The sequence below is a fragment of the Epinephelus moara genome, chromosome 18 (genome assembly GCF_006386435.1).
Source record: "Epinephelus moara isolate mb chromosome 18, YSFRI_EMoa_1.0, whole genome shotgun sequence".
NCBI lineage: Eukaryota > Metazoa > Chordata > Actinopteri > Perciformes > Serranidae > Epinephelus > Epinephelus moara.
In genome coordinates this window covers 33694672-33718235 of record NC_065523.1, presented here as the reverse complement: position 1 = coordinate 33718235, position 23564 = coordinate 33694672, and the positions used below count along the sequence as shown (strand labels likewise).

Here is a 23564-nt window from a genome sequence, read left to right as displayed (position 1 = left end):
AGCAATGCCTAAGGGGGTTTGCAGCTCAAAATTGAGCTGGTTGGGGCGCCCACTAGCTCACCCGGTAGAGCAGGCCCTCCATGTACAGAAGGTTATGTCCTCGCCCTGCTGCATGTCGTCCCTCCTATGTCTCTCCCTTTCACGCTACATCTGTCCTACCTAGTGTTGCACGGTATACCGGTACTAAAATAGTACCGCGGTACTAGAGTATTCCAAACGGTACTATACTGCATTTGGAAAATACCGGTACTTTGAAATTGATTCAATTCATTAATTTAGTTAATTTATTTTACTCATTTATGCACACAAACGTCTTTCTTGTTCCTATTGGAGCACAGATTGCACAAGTGGTGTGTATGACAACACCTGTATCAACATCCGCAGCTGGCGCACGTGAAAAAAGACAGGAGAAAGTCTGCCTCACAAAGGGAGACAACATGAGACAACACAAACTTGGTGGAACATTTGAGTTACTAAACCACGACGTCCGTACCGAGGTACTTACCGAACCATGATTTTTTTGGTACCGTTACACCCCTACTATTTATTGTTCTAAAGGTTTGTATCCAAAATGACTTTTCCTTAGGAAAAGTACTGAAGAGTATCAAAGTATCGAAATTCATATTGGTATTGGTACCGAAACAAAGATTTTGGTATCGTGACAACACTAGTCCTACCAAATAAAATGGCAAAAAGCCCCCCAAAATATCTTAAATTTCATTTGGTTACTTATCGGGGCATCCTTGGATGAGGCTTAAGGGTGGGCACAATGTTCCCACAGCAATGGTGCTGGGTCCAGATGGCATTACTAGCAAAAACTGATGAAGCAGCGATACGGCTTGCGAGCTCCCACCAGACCCAGTTGGGAAACCCTTCAGCAAACTTAAGAGCAGCAGAATTAGCCTATAGATCGACATGTGTAACCGGTCAAAAATATTCTCAGCAATTAATGAATGAGTGATCAACCACGGACATCCTAACGTGGAAGGATTTTGGATTTAGAGTGCATGAGAGTTGTGTGTTGGTGGCAAAGCAACACAACTAACTTGTTTAACTGCCTGAAAAAGACTTAATCCATATGTTTGAATTTGTTTCTTTGTGAATTTTCTGTAAAAAGCGGTGCAAAAAACAAACAGTTAGTTCATCCTGCCCATTGTCCTCCATGTTTGTCTACTCTGACGTCATGTCTGATTGCAAGAGATTTGCAAGTTTTCCGGTTTAGTGAGTGAAGACGAATAACACATCCATGGTTGGGCCTCTGGTTGTTTGTGAGTGGAATCTGTCGGTGTGTGTTGTGCTGTTTTGGCCAAATCGTTGCTCTCCACTTACTACAGCAACAAAACTGTTAAATGTATCATTACATGTTGTCATATGTGGGATCTGTCACATTTTTAACATCTGTTAAGAACTGAAAAAGCCAACAGCGTGGGCCAGTCTTGAGATTTACTGATGACTCGTTAGCCTGTAAAACTGAATGAATGACACACTGTCTCTGTCCTCAATGTGTTTTTTTTACTCCGCACCAACATCACCGGAACAGTCTAGATTAATCTTATCTACCACCGACAAATGTCCTGTTTAAAAAGATCAAATCATTTCCTGTCTGTCAGCACCTCAGTGCCTGTGTGTTTATGGCTTTATGATGAATGTTAAACCAAAAGTCAACCAACACCTGTGCTGTAGTACAAGTGTAGATGGAGTAGATGGCGTTTGTTCTTTAATGTATGCGAGTTTCATTGCAACTGTGCATGCCATTCTGTCAGTGAGTGACACTGCATGACTGTGTGTGTGTGTGTGTGTGTGTGTGTGTGCGCGTGCACGTGCCTGTTGCGAGCATGTTTCCATTTGCTGATATCGAGGAGTGTGTCAAAATAACACCTGCCGTCTTCACAGGAGATTTCTGAGTGCAACAGCACGGCACAGCGAGACTCAAACACACAAACGATGTGTGTTTCCATCCAACTGTCAGAGCAACTTTAGTATGAGAGAGTCGCGAGAAAACCCCCCCACTAACTTTGTGTCTTTTCTGTCGTTTGTTGAGGTGAATAAATTGACTGCTCTTGTTTTAGCTGGATTTCAATTGAGATTGCTCCATTTAGCTGCTTCAGTTTCAGCGTTCTGGTATTGTTCGTGCCGGATCACTGTCACACTGTCATGGTTTACTGAAACACTTGAATAGAACGGAGTCATTGTTAATGTTATCAGTAGCACCTGAGCTTTAACAATTATGACAAGTCAAAATGTCTGCTGTGAAAAAAGGACTATTATATTTTCAGTTCATCAGTTTTTGAAAAGAGTATTATTGTAGCAGACACTTTTTTTAACCATATTCCAGTTTCTAACACCACCAAAGCTGGGAGTACACTGTATTCTCATCTGGTTTTTGAGCCGCTTGACTCAGTTTAGAGTCAGACTGAATTTCATCTTTGTCATGGGTTGTTTGCCATGAAGTATACAAAGGAAAGTGAGGACAAATCATGGCTTGATCAGCTGCTCCTGACCGGCCGTCAGATGTCCGCATGAATTTCTGACATGTCAGAAATTTTGGTCGACTGTCGTCAGGCTCTTGCACAGTTGAAGCAGAGCCAAAGGTCGATGCCCCAAGATCAGTGCCTTTTCTCTCACTGCACCTGCATGAAGCCTAAAACAGAGCATCTGAAAGTGCCATGGCGACACGGAAAATATGGAAGCAAAGAGGGCTGCCCCTTGAATGTTGGAGATTCAAATCATCAGTTGGGGCCCCCTCATTCGACTGAGATTGCTTCAAGTAGAGCAGTCGTTAGTCAGTGTGCTGTGACGTGTACTTCTGGGGACATTTTTGACCCTCGACCCTGAAGTGAGTTCTCTTGACTTGTAACGCAGCGGCACAGTGGAGGAGAGACTTTGCACCATAAGTCTCCGAGACATTATCTTCTTTGAAGTGGTGAATTTACAGCTCACAAATACTTAATACTTAATACGACACAGTCTCTGGCTTTTGTTTGATATATAGTGTCTGCAAAAAATATTATTATCGTTAGCTTGTTTACCATCCCACTGAGCTTTGTTCAAACTTTAAATCTTTACATGGGGGAAAGAAAATCATCAAATATTCGTATGAACCGTCCAAAACTGAAAAACTGACATAACTCTGAGTCGGGTGCAGGCCCAGAAGCCAGTTTAGTCGAGCTATGGCGGTAGTGTACAGCCCTCTTTGATGTTTCCTTATCTTCCTACCACGGCCGATATGAATGACAGAAACATAATGCATTACTGTGAACCATACTGATGTAGTGTTACACACCTCCAAACAAACCTAGGTGAACAAATTTACCTGCCTTGGAGCTTTCAAACAAATATTTGTTGACCTTTGTCAACAGCCAGAATTGTCTGCAGGGTCCGACGGGCTGTTTTTATTTTCTGTTTCACACAAATGTGAGCACTCAGGTGGTGGCTTGGTGATCTGACTGCACAGAGTGAGCTTTGGCTTTACATCACAGATGAATTCCTCGTACAGTGGGAATTAGAATTATACATATCTTTCTAAAAAAGTCTACGCCCAGCTTTGGTTTGGGATTGTGTAGTCACAAGTCCTCTACTCCTGTTTGCACAATGTTACATCATGTGATAGAATATGAGTCACAAGCTTGTTTCCATCCAGACATTGCATCCACATCTGTAACAAGACATTGCTCTTTAACTTTTTTTTCATACCCATTGCACCTGTCATGAGTAATAAAAATATATGTACCTATATTCTTGCATATTTAAATGTAATCTTTGCATAGTCTAGCTTTAATAGTCTGCAGCTTGTTGTGGGAGTGAACCCAAGATGTATATGTTTATTGGCAATATGTTAGGAAAGTCATACATTTTTCTATTATTCATGCAGAGCTGTTGATGGATTCTGGTGTCTTGAGTCTTGCGCGATGTCCATTTTTACCTCAGTTGCACTTCTTATAGTCTCAAGATTTGCATCATTAATTACACCACTGTCTTTTTACCGTGTAATTTTGTCTCCAAATAGTCTTGTATAGATGTATTTTGCATGTGATTCTTATTTGAGTGTTCTTTATTCTTCTCTTCTTTCTCCATCTGTGCTGCTGCAACAACTGAATTTCCCCACTGGGGATCACGGGCCAATTATTAGACATGGGGCTCCTGGGCACAGATAAGCAAAAGGCCCCACCACCTCTCTTACATAGGAGCCAGACACACAGACTTCGTTGTGATGTTGCCTCTTTTTTGTGGTTGTTTTGAGTCCGTTTGTAGTTGTGATGCATGTGCTTTTGTTTCTCTTTGAGGTAATTTTATCTCTGTCTTTTGTTGTTTTCTGTCTGTTTGTGGTTATTTTGCAGTTCCTTGGCATCTCTTTGTGGTCTTTCTAGGTCATTTTGAGTCTCTTCCTGGTTGGTAATTAAGGCTGCTTTCAGACCTAGAGTCGTCTCCTTTGGTCCGAATCAGGGACTAATTTTGTCACAAAGTTGTATAATTGCCTAGAGTTGGTTTGTGTTCTCACGGCAGCATTTACAAGCGGACCAGATCAGATGCCTTATGTGAGAAAGCTGCTCTTGATTGGTCAGAATTTCCATGTGGGAAAAATCCAGGAAGTAAAGCAAACGTTGAAGAAGAGTACACTTGCAAGATAAATGTGACACTTTCTAATGTCACAATGGAGAGATAACTACGCAGGTTGATTTTAGCGCTGCTCATCGTGGACTATATTGCTGTCATTGTTCATTTTAGTCAAACCATACAGTTTGAGAACGAGGCGTGGCTCCAACTAGAAAACAATGTTTTGATGCATTGGATGTGCTGAATGTGCATATTAAGGCAGTACAGGAGGAGGTGCACATTAATAATCCTCCAGGACTGTAACATGCTCATGTTTAACCCAAACAATGTGTCATGTGACTGCAGTTGCTTCACATCCAGGTCGGAACACCTTCTCACCACAAAGGAGACCACCTCTTCCAGAAGGTCTCAGTCCGGTTGTTTTGGTGCACACCTGAGTGTGATTGCTGTGTTCACACCTGCCCAAACTAACTGCACTTAAGGGGCAAATGAACTTGAGTTTGATTAAACCGAACCAAACAGGGCAGGTGTGAAAGCACGCTTAGTGACATTTTTAAGATGAAGGCTAGGGCGGCCCCTGACACTTTTGGTCCCTAGGCCTGCACCCAGTTGGCCAGTTCAATAATCCTTCCATACTGGGGATCAGTAAAGGTTTATCTCAAGATGTATTTTTAAACTTTCTATTAATAATAATATTATGAACCACATCTCTGTGGCTTCTCACTATGCTTTCTCTAGAAAAATGAAAGAGATAAGTACCTCATAGATCTGACATCTATGTCACTGCATCAGCCGTTAATAACACATTTGTACCAAGTTTGCTTTCCGCACGTATGTCTGTTTTTCACAAGAGCATTTCCTTTGCAAATGTAGTGTGTAATTTCTTAATCAACAAACAATGACGCAAAGTAACCACATCAGATATTAACACATTGCATTGCGGTTTGCAGAGCTGAAGGTTGTCGTGTCGTAACGTGAATGAAGCATTTTTAAGTGGGTTTGTGTTAAGCTTCAGCTCTCAAAGAGAGAAAAAAAAAGTTTCCTCTAAACAATTCAGAAGGCAGAAAACCAGACGTGAACACCCTGAAATCATTAACAGACATTTTTTAAACCACATGCTCGCAGCATGAATCAACACACCAAACAATCCACCACACATAAAGAGAGATACGTGTTACCAGACATGTATGCAAAACCTGCACAAGCCCTCACCTGTGTGTGTATGTGTGTGTGAGGACCTCTTTCTCTGCTTTGCTGTCAGGATTAATGGTTACCAGTGTCAGTGTGCCAGTTAGCTGTGGCAGAGGCGGACAGCATGGCAGAGTTTTACTGTTTGAATGTTTTTCTTGCAGCGAATAAAAACCAGAGATCAATAGCGATTCCCCCCCAGCTAACCCTGCTCCAAGTCCCACTGATGGATAACAGATGGGTTCACAGAGTGTGTGTGTGTGTGTACGTGTTTGTGGTGTGTGTGTGTGTTTGTGGCAGACATTTATACCAGAGATTTTTCTTTCTCGTATTTTTAGGGCTTTTGTACATGATCCAGCGTTGTCGTTTTTTTGGATTCTGTTGTGTTTCAGTCCATCTCAGATCGATTTCGCGATCAAGACTCTTGTTCTCGAGTTTGATTCCTCTGATTTTCACTGTGTGGGTGTGTGTGTGTGTGTGTGTGTTTATGTGTGTCAGATTTACAGCTCTATCAGGATTGATTTCCAGCAGGCCTTCTTCCCTCTGATATGGAGATACGTTTCTTATGAGGATCTGAAAATGGAGGCTCAGAACGTGTTGGGGAGTCAGAGAGCGCGTTTCTTGGCAACTTGGTTATCCCAATATGGCAAACTAACTGTCTTGTGAAGTGGGAGCCAAAGTATGTGTGTGTGTGTGTAGGGTGGGAAAGCGGGGACGGAGTTGTGAAGGGAAAGAGAGGAAGGAAGGAAAGGGCTGAGAGAAAGAGAGAGGGAGGTAATGAAAGAGTAATTCCAAAACATTTAAAGAAACATTTCCCTCTCAGCTACCATTTGGATGTTGTTTCTGGAACGAGGAGAGCAAATGTTTTCCCTCATTCTACCCCGCCCTCTTTTTTCTCCCTTGGACTGTTCAGGAAGGGGAAAAGGGAATAAGGGATTGTATGTTTTTTTTCCTGATCACTGGCATGAAGCGAATCTGTGGTCCGTATGTTGCTGTGTGTACTCACTGCACACATGGATAAAAAGGCCTGTAGGCGGCTGTGATGCAGAGATTGATCCATACTCTAGTGGGGCATCAACGAGAAAGTGTGTGTGTGTGTGTGTGTGTGTGTGTGTGTGTGTGTGTGTGTGTGTGTGTGTGTTTGGCCTGAAGGAATTCAAAACGGCTGACATCCTACCAGGACCTTAACATGCTTGACAGGTGGTGGTTGTGAATGTATTCTGTGTTCATTGAGGGTGTATGTCTGGGTGTTGCTCCTCACACACACCAGGTAACAATTAGAAAGTGTTTTATAATTGAGAATGATTTGTTAACACAACAATGTTGGCACGTCTCCTGACACACACTGAAGGGAACGATGGAAAAGGTGGCGGTGCAAATAGGTTTATGTTTTAATGGTTGATTATATTCTAACTGACATTATGAAATTACCAAGAAAAGTCATGAGTCACTTGAGTTAAATGGTGCCTTATCTCATATCAGACCAGCCGCCTGAGGAAAAAAATGGTGGCATTGTACGTCTCTGCAAACCACGGATACATTTTCACATATGTATCATATCAGCATTTCTAAAATGATGGATTATATGAGCTGACTTTGTCATCTGGAGGTGGAGGGGATGGTGTATGGCCTGACACTCAGGTGTATCGCCTGCCAAGCTGCAGACCACAGGTGTCCACATTTCAAGACAAACAAACAACAAAATTGGTCGTTTTTTTAGCAAGTCACTGTCACACCAAACATGGTGTTTATTCGGGACCCATCACTGTGTTTCCAGCGGCTTTTTAACCCCAAACGTGGGTGTTTTTAAGGGACCCGTCACTGTGTTTCCTGCAGCTTTTTAGCCCCAAACATGGATGTTTTTAAGGGACCTGTCACTGTGTTCCCTGCAGCTTTTAGCCCCAAACATTGGTGTGTTTAAGGGACCCGTCACTGTGTTCCCTGCAGCTTTTTAGCCCAAAAATGTAGGTGTTTTTCAGGGACCTGTAGCTGTGTGCGCTGCAGCTTTTTAGCCCCAAACATGGGTGTTTTTAAGGGACCCATCACTGTTTTTCCCACGGCTTTTTAGCCCCAAAATGTGGGCTTTTTTTAAGGGACCTATCACTGTGTTTCTTGCAAATTTTTAGCCTCAAACAAAGGTGCTTTTAAGGGACTAGTCGCTGTTTCCTTTGGCTTTTTAGCCCCAAAATGTGGGTGTTTTCCAGGGACCTGTAGCTGTGTTTCCTGCGGCTTTTTAGTCTCAATCATGGATGTTTTAAAGAGAACCGTCTCTGTATTTCCTGCGGCTTTTTGTGGGTGTTTTTAAGGGACCTGTCACTGTATTTCCTGCGACTTTTAGCCCCCAAACATGGGTCTTTTTTAAGGAACCCTCGCTGTGTTTCCTGCTGCTTTTTAGTCTTAACCATTGGTGCTTTTAAGGGGCCTGTCACTGTGTTTACTGCAGCTTTTTAACCTTAAACATGGGTGTTTTTTAGCGGCTATTTGTTGTTTTCCCAGTGGGGAAAGTGCCATAAAGGGGTTGTTTTTTAACTGAGATTACGCTGTACGCAGTGTCCCCCAAGACATGATCTTCTCCTGACCATAACAGAGTGTTTTTCGTGCCTAAACATAACCACATGTTAACATCAGTGTCGTTGAAACATTAAGTTTCAACATTTCCGCTACATAATAATGTGCAAATGTAGCATCTGTGGTTTGCAGAAATGTATAACGCCAATATTTATTCTGGCATTGGATCACTCGCGTTACACTAACAACAAATAGCAAAGTGCTTTTTACAGTCACACTAAAAATTGGACGGTACTCAGAAAAACAGGAAACATAATGTTCAGTTCAACAGCCGGTTATTGTCATGAGATATTTAAGATGAGATAAGATATACTTTATTGTGCCCAAGGGGAAATGTTGCTTAGGCAATAGTGCTACACACAGCTGCAACTTAAAACAATATGTAGCCACCAAGACAGGACAGTAGTACAACAAAGACACTGATAAATTACAGAAAGTATCACACATGGCTTGTGAGATAAAATAGTAAATACATAGGTATTATATTATATTTAATATTATACATGATGCATACAACTAAATGCAACAATGCTCCTTGCTTATGACACACGAGTATAGATAAACCTGTTTTGACTTTTGCATCTGATGTCCATAAAAGAATAAATGTTTGTAACACAGCACACAATTTATTGCAACATGTTGTGGCTGTCCTGTGAAAACCATGTATCACCAAATTAGCTTTTTTAATAGTTTATTTAACTTAAAAGTGCAACACATCTTCAGTGGAGTCAAAGCACGTTGTTGATAATATCTATGGTGGCGTTTCTGAGCAATAGCCTCTAAATATATTTGCATACTGTAATTACCTCTCTGTGTAGCAGTTTCATTGTGGCTGGCAGGGTCTGCCATTCTCACATTGGATTCAAATTACCTGCACATGCATTGGGATTGACAGGAAACAATGCATGTATGTAATCCAGTGTTCCATCTTTTGATTGTTTGATAATCGCCACACTGTTCACTGTTTGCTCTCCTGCAGCTGTATCAGAGCTGTTTTAAGTTATTGCTGATGCAACATATTTTGGCCTATAAACAAGACACTGGTTACTTTTAGTGTGTTTTTGTCAGCGGATCAGTTTGAGTACCGAAATATGAAGGAGCAGTCGCAGTGATCTGGAAGGCTGCTTCACACCAAATCTGGCGTTGTGTGATGGAGTGGGAATGTCACCTAAATGGCCAATTTGTGGAAAGTGGAGACCAACTCTGGAAAGCCAATCACCACATCTCAGTGACTGAGTAATTGTCTTCGTATCAGTTGTATCTTTACAGCCACAAAAGACACGTGCGCGCACACACAAATGAAGCGAGTGTTGTCCTTTGTAGGAAAGTACAGAAGAGCTGTTAATACATTATTTCTTTTACTCACTATAATATTTAACGATAGAAAAGCTGTATTACTTCTTCCTGTGGACTGCAGGCGTCCTTCTGGTCTGATTGCCAGTAAAGTGATCGGCCACTATGTCGGGTTGTGTTTCTCCAAAAATGTAATTGGTTTTAGCTTTTTGACACAGGGCACTGCGTTATTTTTTGTTCTTGCCACTTCTGCCGCAGCCTGGGTCCATCAGTCAAATTAATGGGAGGAGTGGCTTTTTTGGCTACAACGCCAGATTTGGTGTGAAAGCAGCCAGAGATGAAGAGTGGAAAACTACTTTCACTGCATGCTGTGTGACTTCAGATCACGGTTGACACAATGGGAAAAGACATATTATTGATGGACTGTTGACAGCAAGTCTTTGCTGTAGAAGTAAACACACTTAATTGTAATTTTTGCACCAGTGACCATGGGTGTCTGCAAGTCAATCAGGACTCAAATCGTAAAAATGATAAGTTTTAGAAGTTAAAGAATTTTCCAGTGCATAAAAGCCACATAATCCTTACTAAGAATTCCAAGTCACCAAATGTGGAGATGCCTAGTTTTCTTCGGACAGCGGTGATGTATGCATATGAAAAGGACAAAGTAGTATAATGACTTCTGTGTGTGAATATGTCTCTGCTATAATGAATAATAGATTGTATCATTAAACGACACAGATAGTCATCTCTTTTCGGAGGTATAACCTCATCGCTGTGCTGCTCTTCAGCGCAGGATTAGGGAGGTGTGTTTTTCTGCAAAGTTAACATACTGAGACAACCTGAAGGTTAGTCACAGGCTGTGTGCGTGTCTGCATGTTTGCGTGTCTGTGTACACCCAGTAAATCGCGTGATCAGTGGAATCGTATGTGCATGCCTGCATTTTCTTACGTGCGTATCTTAGGCGTGTATTTGTCCATTTGTTTAGTGTGTGTGTGTGTGTGTGTGTGTTTGTGTGTGTGTTTGAGGCTCCTGCAGTGTTTCTGACTCAAAGGGCATTCACTGCAAACCCTCACAAAACTGTTTGCACATGTCAGTGATCACACAGAGAAGCAGTGCAGCCACTGAAGCCACAGACACACACATGCATACATGCAAACATGGGGAGACGAGAATAAATCTGTGTCTTATAAAAGCTGAGTGTGGAAGGATCCACCTTCACTAAGGCACACTGCAATACTCCTGTATGCGTGTGTACACACCTCTGTTTGTGATTAATTGGAAAGCTGCATTTGCTATTGATTTAAAATGCAGCGTGTGTGTGTGTGTGTGTGTGTGTGTGTGTGTGTGCGTGCAGGCGCTAACGGACTGCGGTTTTAATGTACTGATTTAGATGCAGGGGAAACTCGGTGAGCACAGCATGTCTTTCTCAGATTCCCACAGGACTAATACAGAAACACACACACACAGATACACACAGTCCCTTCCCCCTCGCCCATATACAGACGGCACCCTTTCCCCTACACACATGGTTAGTTTTATCAGGGTAATGGCTGTGCAGTGCGTTCAGTAATGGGCTGGGTGGGTGGGGGAACCTCGGCTAAACATGAAACCTTTTCCAGCTCTTAGGAGGTTGTGATTGGAAGAGGCAGGGACGGTTCAAAGGTTCAGAGTTTACTAATGGTCACACATGTAGGAGTGGAGTCTAATAAAAACAATCGATAACCATATCATACATGCCGAGATATGAAATATTTTACGAGGATGTACTCTGCCGATGGTGGAGTGATGGAGCTGGGTTTAATGGTGAAGTGTGTGTGACGTCAACATGCTGTGAACAGAGTGTGTGTATAAACAGATCACTGTGTGCAGGGGTGGCGGTCAGTCTGTTTGCATCGAAGCCAGATTTGAACATTATCAGGGCAGAATGATACTTTTGGGGTTATTATTTCTTTTTATCATAAAGAAGTTAATGTCAGCAGCCCTCATGTGATGGAGGGGTGTTTGTTGAAAAACCTGAAATGAATCAAATGTCGAAAAGTTGACATCAATGATGCTAAAGTGTACGCCACAGGCTGTATCAGTCCGTGGAAATATTAAACTTTAACGCTGGTTTTCATGCTGGGCAAGTATTTATCAGCCTGGGCAAAGAGTACATATCTGTGGATCACAATAGAGCCCTTTGAAGATGTCTGCTGCTGTCTAACAGTAAAAATATTATGTTGTGATTTCTCCCTTAAAGGGTAACTTAGTATTTTTGAACCTGGACACAATTTTCACATGTTCTTGTGTGAAAGGGACTAATGGGAGATACAGTTTATGAAATTGGTTGAGTATTTAGCAAGACCCCTGCAGACGGCAGCCACAAAACAGACTGCAATATAACCACCAGCCGTCAATTTACATCCAATAAAAGTGTTTGTTTTTGCCACTGACGGGCTCAGATTGTTATTTTAAGTGTCTGACAACATTATGGAAAGGATCCCTACAGAGATAGACCTCTTTGTTAAAGAGAAAGACGCTTTCGTTTACCCAGAAACAGCCCCAAAATCTGAATTGCCCAAGCCCACCAGACTCCATTTAAATAAACAGTAATTTTAGGATGTATAGAGCCAGCATACTTTCACATCTAACTGGGTGAATTAAGGGTTTATTTCAACCAAACCAGAGTTGGTGATTGTTGGAACAGTGGAGACGAACCAAGATGGTTTTACTTTGTGTCTGTCGACTTTGAATGGAGTGTGTTTTATGCTGTTTTTTTAAATGGAGCCTTGTGGGTTTGACAATAGTTATTTCAGGGCTGTTTCTGGTTAAACAAAAAGAATCTTATTCTTTAAAAAAAGGTTTATAACTGTCGGGATTTTTTCCATAATGTTGTCAGACACTTGGAATGATAACCTGAGCCTGTCAGTGGCAAAAACAAACTTGAACAGATGGTGTAAAAGGGGCTCTTGTCATACATCATAGTGCCTGAATATCATTTGGTTGTAACGAAAATTGAGGGTGTCACCTTGGGCTTTGGGAAGTTATGATGGGCGTTCTTTTACTTGCCTGATATCAGACAGGATTGTCAGCTTGTTACACTCCTTTCCATCTTTACTCTGATGTCCACAGTACCAATTTCAGTCGGGGAGAAGGGTTCAGTTGCCTGTAATCAATCACAAGAGACCAACATAGTCGCCTGAATTAAGCATTATTTAAGTCCACACTGATGCGTAGCCATGTACCTCTCTTGCTGGGGTTTAAGAGTGGAGTGGAGCGAGGTAAAAACAAACTACGATGTTGGGCAATGTTGACATTAACACGTCATTTAAACAGCCTCGATAGCAGCATATATCTCGTCTTCAGCACTCGCCATTGTTATTACTCCTCATTACACTGCTTTATAATGCTAGACAATAGTGTTAGTCCCACCCATGGCACTGAATGGCTAATCGTAAGTGTCACGGGGCACTCCCTGATGAATCGTCAACGGAGAAAGCGCTGTTTCATGTCACAATGCCAGACGAATCAGTCAACTCTGTGGAGTGGGCGGATTCAAAGGTCTAGACCCAGGCAGTTCTTGTCTTTGATGGCATGTCATAGACCAAATGATTGATTGAAAGAATCATCAGCAGAGTGCTGAGGTCACCAATTGGGCTGCTCACACAGCCCAGTTCTGTATCTTCTGGAGAATTTAAAATCAAATAGATATGATTTATTGAAGGCAGAACCCACAAGGTGACAAGTAGAAAGTGGTTTATAGGAAAGATCAGGAGGTAACTAAAGGGAGCTCTGATGGTAAACTCCCTAACAGCGACATATCTGATGACATGCATGTGTCCAGCTGGGTTTACACAGCTCCCTTCTTCCTCGCTCCCGCTGTGATGATTGCGGTTTTCAGTCGGTGGTTACATTAACTGTCCCCTCTCTTCAGAGTGCAGTCTGTCTGTGGTCTGTCTTGTGGAAGCAGAGTGCATGGTGGCTCAGTAGTAATGTGATTACAACAGACTGCTTCGGCACAGAACCATCAGCACGCATCGATTGTGCACCACACACACCCCAAAAGCACGCACGCTGGAAAGTGACAGCATGTACAGTATAAATCGATCGTCATTTATTAGTTTGGTTCTTGCGGCCGTGTGGTTGACTGACAGTCTTCGTTCTGTTTTTTTCCAGGCGATTCCTTCCCGGCAGGCTCCAGTCCTTTCCTGTCAGGTTTTCCCGGCCCCTCCCCCCTGACCTCTGACCCAGCATACAGATCGGCCAATCCCAGCAGTCTGCAGATGGCTCAGCTCTGGGCATCACCGGCTCATGAAGGTAAATCATTTGCCTGGACAAACATTTCCATCTCTCTCCCCGTGTTTTTCTGTCTCAGTACAGATTTCAGATTCTTAAGACACATCATATATTTCTCACAGTCTGCTGCCGTCCAAAGCCCAGGAGGCTCTTTCTTCTGCTTCTCAGTGCTTACACCAGTGGGATCCTGTTCCATTTCTGTCTCTCTGCTGCTAGCTGCGCTGCTGGCTCTGTCCTATATGCGTCTCGTTTCCTCCGTCCTCCACCTGTCTCTTACTTTCGCCTGTCATGCGTTACTGTAATCTATCTTCCTCTCTCTTGTTCTTTTTTTGAGCTTCCTGTCCAGTGTGCACTTTGTCTCTGTCTGTCTCTGTGTAGCTCTCCTGCCCCACTTTTCCTACAACACCTCTCTCCTGACCCAGCTTCCGAACACAGTTTTAGACGCACAAAGGTGTATGTATATTTATATCTTTGTGTGTTTTTGTCTTCTCTGTGGACCTCTCTGTCTCTGTGCTCGTCTTAAGGCCTGCCCAGTAAGTGATTCAATCTCTGCTCCTTCCTCATTCCCTTCTCTTGTCCTTTTGTGTCTCCTTATCAAATCTCGCTGGAGTAGAAGGTCAGATAGGAGGGAACATATCCCAGAGTGCATTTTGGCAAGGTAAAGGGAGAAGGACGAATGGATTCTATTTAGGGTTCGTTTTAAAGCTGATTGCATCGCCTGTGTGACACAGATCTCGTCCAGTCCGCTGCAGCAAATCAGATTCTGTGTGATTAGTTTTTTAAGATTTTGTCTCGATCGTACTGTCTTCAATTTAGGGACGGTTCAAAGGGGGCAGCACTGTGATTATAACCAAGAGTCTGAGCAGTAATTCCTCCGACTCTTTGCTGGTTCCCTGGCAACTGCTCAGAGCCAAGAATAGTGCGGCACATAACTCGAAACAAAAATGGCATTTTTGTGTTTTTACACTTCAGTTTCTTTGCAGATTAAACAATCAAGATATAATGTGTGAATTTTGAGCTTTGGGGGTGCTAGTAGATGCATTTTGTTACCTGCAGACAGAGCCAGGCTGTCTGTTTCCCCCTGTTTCCAGTCTTTATGCTAAGCTAAACTAAACAGCAGCTGGTGGTATAATAAGGTTCCTCAGATTTCAATTTAGTGGGATTTCATATTCCTAATTTAGGAACACAGCTGGTATATTTTATACTTACTGTAATCCAGTCCATCATATATCACTATATGTATTTTGAATATACTGGCACTCTGTGTGGACATTTTTTTGGGAAGCGGACTTAGTCACATGTGTATCCTGGGCTGTTTCCATGTACCATGAAGGTCAGAATAAGAGTGCACTCCAACTTTAGCAGTGGCTGCTTTGACCACAGAGATGTGGGTGATGGCTGGCTCCACTGTGGTCTTTTCCCCGGCCAGATCTTAGGCTTCTCAGGTGGTCCAGAGACGGCTTGTTTGCCATCAGGTTGATGGTGTTGGTCTCTTTCAAAGAACATGAATAAAGTGCGCCTTTACGCAAATCCGCATGCTGCAACTTTAGTTAATAATGCCTAAACTTTGAAATATATGAATGATAAACAACCTTTTATGTTGAAATAATGCCACAACATTCAGAAACACAATACTTGAACTATACTAGGGTGTCTACAGGTCCTTAAATTTTCTTAATATAAGGCTTTAAAAAGTCTTATATTGTCTTTAATACTTTCAGTCACACTACTGCGAACATTTCTCCAGCCTGACATACCCAGTGTCTGTTTACAATCATTGAAGAGACCAATATTGCAATAATAAATAGACAGTGATGAGATTTTCTCTTTACATTAAACTTATTAAACAATTCAAAACAATGACAAATAGTGTCCAGAATATTCTCCAGAATAACCTCAAAGGTTCTGCATGCTCAAAAAATATGCTGAAAGCAAACCATGGCAAACTCAAGCCCAACAAGCAACAACAGATGGACACATTAACCTGAATGAAACATTACTTAGTTAACTAACACAATGTAGTGCCCACCTCTGCACTTGTAAAGGTTAACTAAACATCCCGTTTTTTCAGCAGCTCGACATACTCTGGTGGTTACTCATTTCACATAGACAGAAAATGCAAATGACCATCGGGCAGGGCTTTGCATCTAAACTTGCCATCAAAAGACGCCTTTCTTTATCCATTTCTGCTCACAGAGGTTTGTTTCTACTTGCCTCTGCTAACGTTACTGCTCCATCGGAGGTATATGTGTTCATCACGCGTCCAAAAAATAAGTGTCATTAAAAGGAATTTCCATTGCACGTTTGTCTTAAATTTCATATAAGGTGGTATTAAAAAGGTCTTAAAGTCTTAAATTTAACCTGGTTATATCTGTAGACACCCTGTATACATGATTTAGGGACATTATTTCAACCTTATGTCATGTTTGTGTCTTAATATCCATAAAGGCCTATTTATTGAAGAATGAATGAATAAAATCAATAAATCCTGGTTGGTCAGGCAGGGTGGGCCCCTCCTAAAATAATGGTGTAAATATATCCAATGGTTGTTGCAGAAAAAAATGCCAACCATAACAAGTATCAAAAACAGGGATTGCTTCGATGAAACTCTAAAGGAACATACCTTTAAATCATACCCTCAAATACAGAAGTCGATCAGTTTCAGCCCCCGCCAACACACACCTTGTTAGACTTTATATTCAGCCAAAGCAGGAGGGATAAAGGATGGATGGACTTTTGACGCTTGACTTATAGTTGAGCCTGAATTGAGGATGAAGTGTCTGAAGCTAAAGAAGCTAAAACCTTCTGCTGGCTAAAGAAGCCTTAGAGTCGACTTGCTCTGATATGAATAGAATCTCTCACGGCCTAAGAGAGATTCTTAATACCTGGTAGCTGGCTTTAATAGCCACTAAAAGCTGGAGATGTTTCCGGGCGGCAGCTAAGAGGCAGACTTTGGATATGCCTGGGATGCTCCGTGGCTGCATAGGAACCCGTATCAAAGCTGTCTGAGATCAAGGTTAGCTGTTAGCTGTGGTTAAAGGAAGCTTTGCAAGAAACTTATCCCGCGTGCCTTTAGTCCCCTCACATCATTCCTCTTATATTTCTGTCTTTCTATGCCTCCCTCTAACCACTGACACCCTCACCACCCGCCTCCTCCTGCTTCTCCATTTCTGCCTCTCACCAGATTTATACTCCGGCTCTGCTGCTCGCCGCTGCGTGCTGGAACGGCAGCAACGTCTTTGATATATCTTGGAGTGGCCGGAGTGTGGGAACAGGGAATGTCTCACCCTCTCTGGGTGGCAGCCTTTTTTTTATTACATGTGGTGACGCCAGCCAGCGTCACACTTGCAGCCAGCTCAGTCCCAACACAGAATCCAGAGCATTACACCAGGCGCGAGGCTTTGTCTATATTAAGAGCCGGTCTCTGAGAGTGGCAACTGACTGTCAGGCAGACTCTCACTCAACATCAACCTTGAGCTAATCTAGGGCTGAGTGATTAATCGAATTTTATTTTCAACCAGGATTTGGCTTCAAACGATTATGAAACAAGATGATCAAGATGAAAAGATTATTTTGCATCCCTGTCTTTTACAGCAGTAGGCTCAATGTTTTCTCTGACTTTCTCACTGGATTTAACAACTTCTCAGACCATCTTAGTGACAAACTTTGAGACTTATGCAGACCATCTGGGAAAAAGCAAGAAATATATTTAAGTATATTGTGTTGTAATTCATTCCCATGCTGCTCGAAGTAATCGCAGTCCCAGGCCCTTCTACCAACAGTGCGGGGTCTCTCTTTCTCCTCTTGCACCATGTATTTGTTTTTAAGTTGAGTTCAGTAAATGCAGATGTTTCCATCGTCAATGAGTAATTGTTTGAAATAATCGTGATCTCAGTATGGACCCAAATTATCATGTTTCGATGATCGCATAGCTCAAAGGTGAACTCATGAAGCACGCAAATTGTTAAAGGTCCATCTAAATGTAGCACAAGTTTTGACTGAATTCTCCAAAAATCTGCAAAGTATAATGCAAATTTATGTCCTTTCTCCATGGACTACTGTTACCTGAACTTTGGGAGTTGGTTTATCAAGATACGCAGTAGTTGGCGCTAATTCTCCGGTCATTACAGCATACAGCATTGAAGGCCGGGCCCCATTCATCCCTATACGAGTTGCTCAGTGGTGCTTGAAGCCAAAATGGTTCAACTGCCGTGTATAAAATTACCCACATGACCAGGAACTGCTTCTGCACTATGTGGCCCATAGAGCAGGCGCATTAGAGACTTCAGCTTAGCTACTTATGGTTTAACCAAAATAATTCTAACCTGTGGCTGTTCTAGACTCTCTAAATGTTACTGGACCGAATGGATTGAATCCCGATAGTGAGAGAAGTGATTTTTGCAAAGGTTGTGATGCTAAAAAATGTATCCACGTATTTACAGATGCCTCTATCACTGTGCAAGACGATATGAAAATGTCTTTTTGTGTTGGAGCCAGCAAGTTATAACTCCACTGTTTGGTCACTATGAAATCAGGCTTCCACCTTACCATCTGCAATTTCCTGTCGCTAGAATGTTCGTAAGCATGGGTCAAGTGTCTCCCACCAAGTTTGTTTTATAGATCACAACTTTTGCGTGGGAATTGACGCACACCTCTTTCAGGCCTCGATTTATGCTTAAGCAATGTTTATAAATGACACTCCTGGTCAGATGCAAGGAGGTTAAAACATGTCAGTGTACTTGGTTACAACACATGAGCAGTATATGAGCAATAGCTGGGGCGTTATCATAGGACTTAGGGGATGACTGATTTGTCAAACTGAGACTTCCACTGTTGGCCTCAAGCTGGAATAGTTTTGTACGGAAAGTAAAGATATAGGTGAAAATTACAATTCTTTAAATATTGAAAAAGACCTAAACAAATATTTTCTACATGCGAACATTCTCTTGTATATCAGCCGCCATCTAAATTAGTGTACCCAAAAGGTGTGTCAGGTTGAGCGCATCCAAGGAGGCTAAAAAAGTCTCACCCAAAGAGCACTTGAGTGGACACTGTCCCTTTATTTCTGGTACCATCTGCTGTAACCCTCCAACATCACAGCTCCAGTTAATTACATTGCACTTGTGTCATACCTCATAGCTCCCATGAGGTCAAAGAGCGTGTCCCAGCCTTCTTTGAATAGCTGTGGTCAGGTGACTCTGCAGAAGAGGGCGTAATGAGATGTCACAATTAAAAGAGGGGCAGTCAAACCTCAAACAAAGGAAACCAGCAGATGTATAATAACGCAGACACACTAGACAATCGACACAGAGAGTTTTAAACAACTAGTAATTCAGCTATGTGCTCTTGGAGAAGTTTTAGTAACAGTGCTGTGTGCAACGGGTGTTAGAAGCCATCCAGAGACGCTAAGTAGAGCTTGCAGTGACCTGTGCAATGAATGTATGTTATTTTTTGCTCTATTTGTTTTACCTTGCCCACTGTGGAAACTTTTTTTTGCATTATTTCAAGTTTTTTTTTCTAGGTTTTGATGTTTCCACTCAGGTACTTTAATGCAGAAACTGACCATGACATTTTCAAAATAGTTGCCAGTTAATAAACTGCATGTCAACTCTGCTGCTCTTTATGTAAGAAATAATATTTTTGTTTGTTACATAACAGCAGAAGATGCCTCTAAATCCTCATGCATCATGTCTCTCGGGTTGTCCAGTGGCTCCAAATGGTCCTCGTGAGAATTTCAAGGGAGACATAATATTTACAAGACTGAGCTGGAGAATAAGTTGTTGTATAGTCTCAGTTTCTGTGTAAACTACATCGTAATGACATGTTTTTTGTGTTGTGTGTGTGTCTGCAGGCTACCCTCCTCTGCCAAGCAGCCTGTACTCCAGCCCCTATCTGTCCCTGGGGCACCTGGATCCTCCCTCACTGTCTCAGCACCCTCTCTACGACTCACATAAAGGTCAGTCGCTGTCACCAGCAACGTTCACGGAGACAAGTGGCTGAATTTAGTGCACATATTCTCTCATAACCTGTGATACCTGAGTGGAAGTAGGTTTTCATGTGGAGCCTTTTCAGTTAGTGAGGAGACTCGTAGTTTGTTGTGGAATGAAGCCAGAAATGGGGAACATTTGGTTCACAGGGGACCAGTTTGAGCTTTGTTTTGTATTTTATTTTCACGTTTAAATGTATAGTATGCGTCTTTTCTTCGTGGATATGACGGTTGCAGATCTTCTGTAGGTTTGTGTTACTGTTATATTTTCTTGGCAAGTCGACATTTAAATATTTATCATGCTCACCTCTGCCTCTGTGCTGCTGTTTTGCTCTAAATCTTCATCTGTTTCAACAGGTTGTGTTCATGCTGTGGGTGTGTGTTTAGACTCATGTCTCTTATGTTTTGTGTTGTTTTTTTTTTCCTCTAGAGAGCTTTTTCCTGCCAGCCTCCCTGAGCCAGTTGCCTCTCCACCCTCCATCTGCTCCTCCAACTGCCCCGTCCAGCTCCACACCCCCTCAGAGGACGTCCCGGGACGGGGGTAGAGACCGGCCTTACCGAGGGGAGAGGGAAAGAGAGAGGGACAGGGAGAGAGAGCGTTCGAGAGAGGAGCAGAGGCCACACAGCGTGGTGGACCTGACGCAGGATGGGAGGAGCGAGGAGGACCGCAGAGCAAGGAGTGGCGACCGGGAACGAGAGAAAGACCGGGACACGGAGAGAGACAGAGACAGTTGGCCCTTCCATCCTCACTCCAACCAGCAGAAGTCACACTCCCAGCCTTCTACTGTGGAGCCACGATCCAGGCCGTCACCCCCGCAGCACTCCCTCCCATCTGGCGGGGGTGGGAGGTTTCATGGACCAGACACAGACAGAGGAGGTCGGGAGGAAGAGGGCGGCTCTCGACCCCACCATAACCATAACTCAAATAACGCTAACTCAAATAACTCTCACTTAGACAGACAAAGGAGAAATGACTCTATGGCCATGTCAGCCGGGACCCTCCACATCTCCTACGCCCTCCCCCCTGCGCTTCAGCCCTCTGCCGCTGGACCGCCTCACCCTTCCACAACCAGAGAGTCTATCAGAGAGCAGCGAGTTAGCGCACCGACATATGTGCCTTCTGTGGAGGTTTACGACGAGCGGGTTGGGCCCATTCAGATCGCCTCGCAGGCCCGCGACAACAAACACAGCGACAAACACAGAGAAAGGGAGCGCGACAGAGAACGAGAGCGCGACAGAGAGCGCGACAGAGACAGAGAGCGCGAACGTGAGAGAAACAGGGAGAGGGAGAGCTACAGGTTTCCTGAGAGGAGCCTGATGGAGCATCCTCGCCTCTCCCAGTCTGGCGAATCAGGCAATCAAAGAGAGGAAGGTTCTGTCATTTGTTCCAATGGTTCCATTGGTAAACGAGGCCAGGACGCCTCTTACACCAGTCAATCAAGGTTCAGTCCGGAAAACAGGGACATCTCTAAACACTCAATGCGATTGGGTATAGAGCGGGCAGGGGCGGAGCCTAAGTGGAATACCATCAGCCCGTTAGCCAACTATGCCACGAGTCACATGGCTGCCCTGGCAGCCCAGCACGGACACACACTCTCCTCTCCCCACAGCCAGCCGACACACACGCAGATGTCCCCTCACACAACCAGTCGGCCAGGCAACAACTCCCACTCCTCCCACAGCCATTCCCCCCAGACACACCCCTCCCAACACACACATGGGCGTGCAGGTGAGGAGGGGAGTCAGAGACGCTACCTGGACCCATCGGCGCTCTACCGACCTGGAGGGTCGTTGGGAGGAGAGCGCGGTGTGGGAACAGGTTCAGATCCCACAGAGGTTTCAGCCATGCAGAGTCTCATTAAGTACAGTGGAAACTTTGCTGCTGAGGGTCCGGGGTCCTCCAGGCACGCTGCGGATGGCCGAGGTCCCTTTGGGGGCCTGGCTAGCGTCGGGATGGAAGCTGAAAGAGAGAGGGAGAGGGAGAAAGAAAGAGAGCGTGACAGAGAGAAGGAGAGGGAAAAAGATAGAGAGCGTGAAAGGGAAAGAGAACGGGAGAGAGACAGGGAAAGGGTTTCAGTTGGATCATCGGGTGGTTCAGGGGCGTTGAGGGTGCCGCCACAGCTGAAGAGAGAGCAGGAACGGCCGGATAGCGCACGCTCATTTGGCCGAGAGGGGGAAGGGGAGGTGCGCCACCCTCCGGTTGGCATTGCTGTAGCTGTGGCCCGGCAAAGAGACAGTGGGAGCACCAGTAAACAGACCAGTGGACCCTCGGACACACAGAGGACCCTGCTGCAAACAGCCATTAAAGGTAATGACATCTCTTATGTAAAATAAACACCAAACAACTCACTGCATCACTGTTGTTTGACTGTTGAACACAGTTTCACTTCAACATAAAAGCTCTGTGCTTGAAATTCACTGTACCTAAAAAATAAAGTGTGTTTTGTACAAACTTGACATGTTCGCGAGTCACTTGCGGTCCATTCAGAATGGACCAGCAGCCCACTTTTGGACCACAACCCCACCAGTTGGGAACCACTGAGTAACCAAGTCATGATCTATGGAAAGAGGCATTAGTGTTGAATTTTAATATGTAGTTTTTGGGCACTATTAGCACCACAAACTTAGTACTGTCTAGTTCTATTATACTGGAGAGAACTCAAACATGTCTATGAGATATCGCCATCACTCAGCAACTCACACCAAAACAACCTAGACTGATAAATAGCACTACAGACAAGAGAAAAAATATTTATTTTTCATCCTGGGGTGTACTGTCCCTTTAAAGCCTATGTTCCTGTGGAGCTAACCCTCGAGTAGAATATTGTTTTCTTGCATGTAATGATAGTACAAACTGAGAAATGGATCATTGGTGAATGAATGGATCAAGTTTGAAATGCTTGCAGGAGTCATGCGGTGACCCTCACTTACCCTCACACAAGTAATTATATATTTGATAAGTTAATTCAAGTGTACTTAACTTGTTTTAAACATTTTTCTAATATATTTCCTCCTGCTTTCGCTCTCCACTCTGGCTCCTCTCAGAGCGGCTCTGCAGGGAACATACAGTAGATCCCCTCAGTTAAATGAACCACGAGCAAATGATTCCTCATTTTGGTTTCCATGAATAATGGAGGATTCATTTTCTTTCGGATCAAAGTCGTGTTCACTCAGCCCGTGTTTGACTTTGAGGTGTTCATGCACGTAACGTGATTGGAATGGTGGAAATACCCCCCCGACCCACCCACCCCCAAATTACTAATTATGTCATGACTTGTGTTTTGTTGAAAGGCTCTTTTTGGCGAGTCCGTAGGCTCTCTGTGCTGCATAGCAATTCCTGCCATACAGCGCTCTATTCTTGTACGTCAAGGTCATTCAGCTACAGTGCTCTCTCTCCCTCTCCCTCTCCATCTCTCTGTCTTTCTCCTTGTTTCTGTTTCTCTCTCAGCTCCATGCTCTCTCTGTCCTCCCACAGCTCAGCCCCTCTCTCTCCGTCTCTTGCTCTTTTCATTTCGCTGAATGTCTCTCTCCTTCCCCACCCTTCCTTCCTCTGTGAGAAGGTCTTTGTGGCGGCACTCCCTCCTTGTCCCACCTCAGGCCCCCTGCTCTTTCTCCACTCTTTTCTTCAGCGCCCCCTTCCCCACCCCACCACCACCCTCTCTGCATTAAACATGTCATTACAGAGTGCTGCTAAAAGCTA

At 43.6% G+C, this 23564-nt stretch overlaps 1 protein-coding gene across 1 annotated transcript in view; it reads left to right on the top strand.

The window, feature by feature from the left end:
• The window catches only part of tnrc18 (trinucleotide repeat containing 18), a 73709-nt gene that overhangs the window by 10207 nt on the left and 39938 nt on the right, over positions 1-23564 (top strand). Inside the window, exons 3-5 of the mRNA XM_050068482.1 lie at positions 13759-13899; positions 19730-19834; positions 20295-22172. Of these exons, the coding sequence (XP_049924439.1) occupies positions 13759-13899; positions 19730-19834; positions 20295-22172 (2124 nt within the window). The remainder of the gene's footprint in view (positions 1-13758; positions 13900-19729; positions 19835-20294; positions 22173-23564) is intronic.